Here is a 1,500-nt window from a genome sequence, read left to right as displayed (position 1 = left end):
ATGGACGAGGTTGTTCTGTCCGTCTCAGCAGAACGCCGGTCCATTTTGTCTTTGTGTGCTGTGAACTGTCCCGCTCAGCGTCAGTGTGTGGAGTATGCCTTGAAGGCCCAGCCTCTCAAACTGTACATCCCAAAGAATCCGGTCCAGTACAAGTTCTGGTACATCATCAACTCGACAGGATTTGAGTATGTGATGTTTGTCCTGATCCTGCTCAACACTGTCACCCTGGCTGTTCAGGTCGGTAACCTTCCAGTTCTGCGTTCTGTTGGACTGAACCAAGCCTGAGTGGTTTCTCCTCTGTCCCACAGCACTACGAACAGTCCAAAACCTTCAGTGACATCATGGACATCCTCAACATGGTCTTCACTGGACTCTTCACGGTGGAGATGCTCCTCAAGCTGCTGGCTCTCAGACTCCGGGTCAGAAAGCCGGTCCCATCTGAAAAATGCTGCCTGTTTTGAAACACAGTCATTCATCTTCCTTCCTGCTTGTCTTCAGCACTACTTTGTGGATGCTTGGAACTCTTTTGATGCTCTCATCGTGGTCGGCAGCGTGGTGGACATCGTGGTCACCGAGTTCAGCGTGAGTATCAGACAGCGCCAGTGTTTCTGAGACAAGAACTGGGCCAGGCAGTAAAATGGTGATCAGGACCTTCAGGGTTAAAATGACCTCATCATGAACCTGTGGGACCATCAGAACTTTCTGCTGCTCACAGGTCAAAAAGTTCTTCTAGTTTTCACAGACTGTTTGTCTGAGTCTTAGTTTTTAACGTGACTCAGCAGACTCTGTCTTTAAATTACCCAGCATGATTCCTTCCTCCTCTGTCTCCATCATGGCCCCCCCTACCGATCCTTCATGTGGTCTCTGATCGGACCTCTGATGTTCAGGAGGATTCAGTGACAGGGTCGGCAGAAACAGGAAGAGGACTGTGAATAATAAAAGTTAAGCACTAGATATCTTGATCGTCACTGGAGGTTATGTGACGTGCGTAAGGCAGCACGCAACATAGACGTTTTGCTTTCTATTAAAAGTACATGTTCCCAGCACGCAGTTCCACCTTTGTTTTCTTCTAAAATCGAGAACACGACGTGGTGTGTTGCTGGGGAGGAGACACTCCTTTGCTCCGTCTGGCGTGGATACAAAGGGGAAAGACGAGCAACAGCAATTTGTAAGATGTCTAATGTTGGAAAAGAGGAGCAGGCGAGGGCCGGAGCTACATGTAGCGTTGCGGCTAACACTCCCAGCACTACGTTTAGTGTGCAGCTGCCGGAGCCGTTACACTGTTCTCAGGAACAGGGACGGACTAAATGGATCCGTTGCTTCGAGAGGTTCCGCCAGGCCAGAAGCTGTCACCGAGTTCAGATGAAAACCAGGTGAACACCCTGACATACCACATGGGACACGCAGTCAGGTCTACTATTTACAGAGCACATTTAAAGCAGAACCTGTTATCAAAGTGCCGAACAACAACAACAACAACAACAACAACAACAACAACAA

General features: G+C 48.9%; 1 protein-coding gene across 1 annotated transcript in view; it reads left to right on the top strand.

Annotated features, from left to right (window-relative positions):
* The window catches only part of LOC119417401 (voltage-dependent L-type calcium channel subunit alpha-1S), a gene marked incomplete at its 3' end in the record, with an annotated part of 3,264 nt that continues 1,764 nt past the window's right edge, over positions 1-1,500 (top strand). The window contains 3 exon segments of the mRNA XM_037684603.1: positions 1-237; positions 309-419; positions 499-582. Coding sequence (XP_037540531.1) covers positions 1-237; positions 309-419; positions 499-582 — 432 coding nt within the window.

This window comes from Nematolebias whitei, chromosome 11, assembly GCF_014905685.2.
Source record: "Nematolebias whitei isolate Nwh7 chromosome 11, NemWhi1, whole genome shotgun sequence".
Taxonomy (NCBI): Eukaryota; Metazoa; Chordata; class Actinopteri; order Cyprinodontiformes; family Rivulidae; genus Nematolebias; species Nematolebias whitei.
Note: the sequence above shows the minus strand (reverse complement) of the source record. Positions and strands in the feature narration are given on the sequence as shown.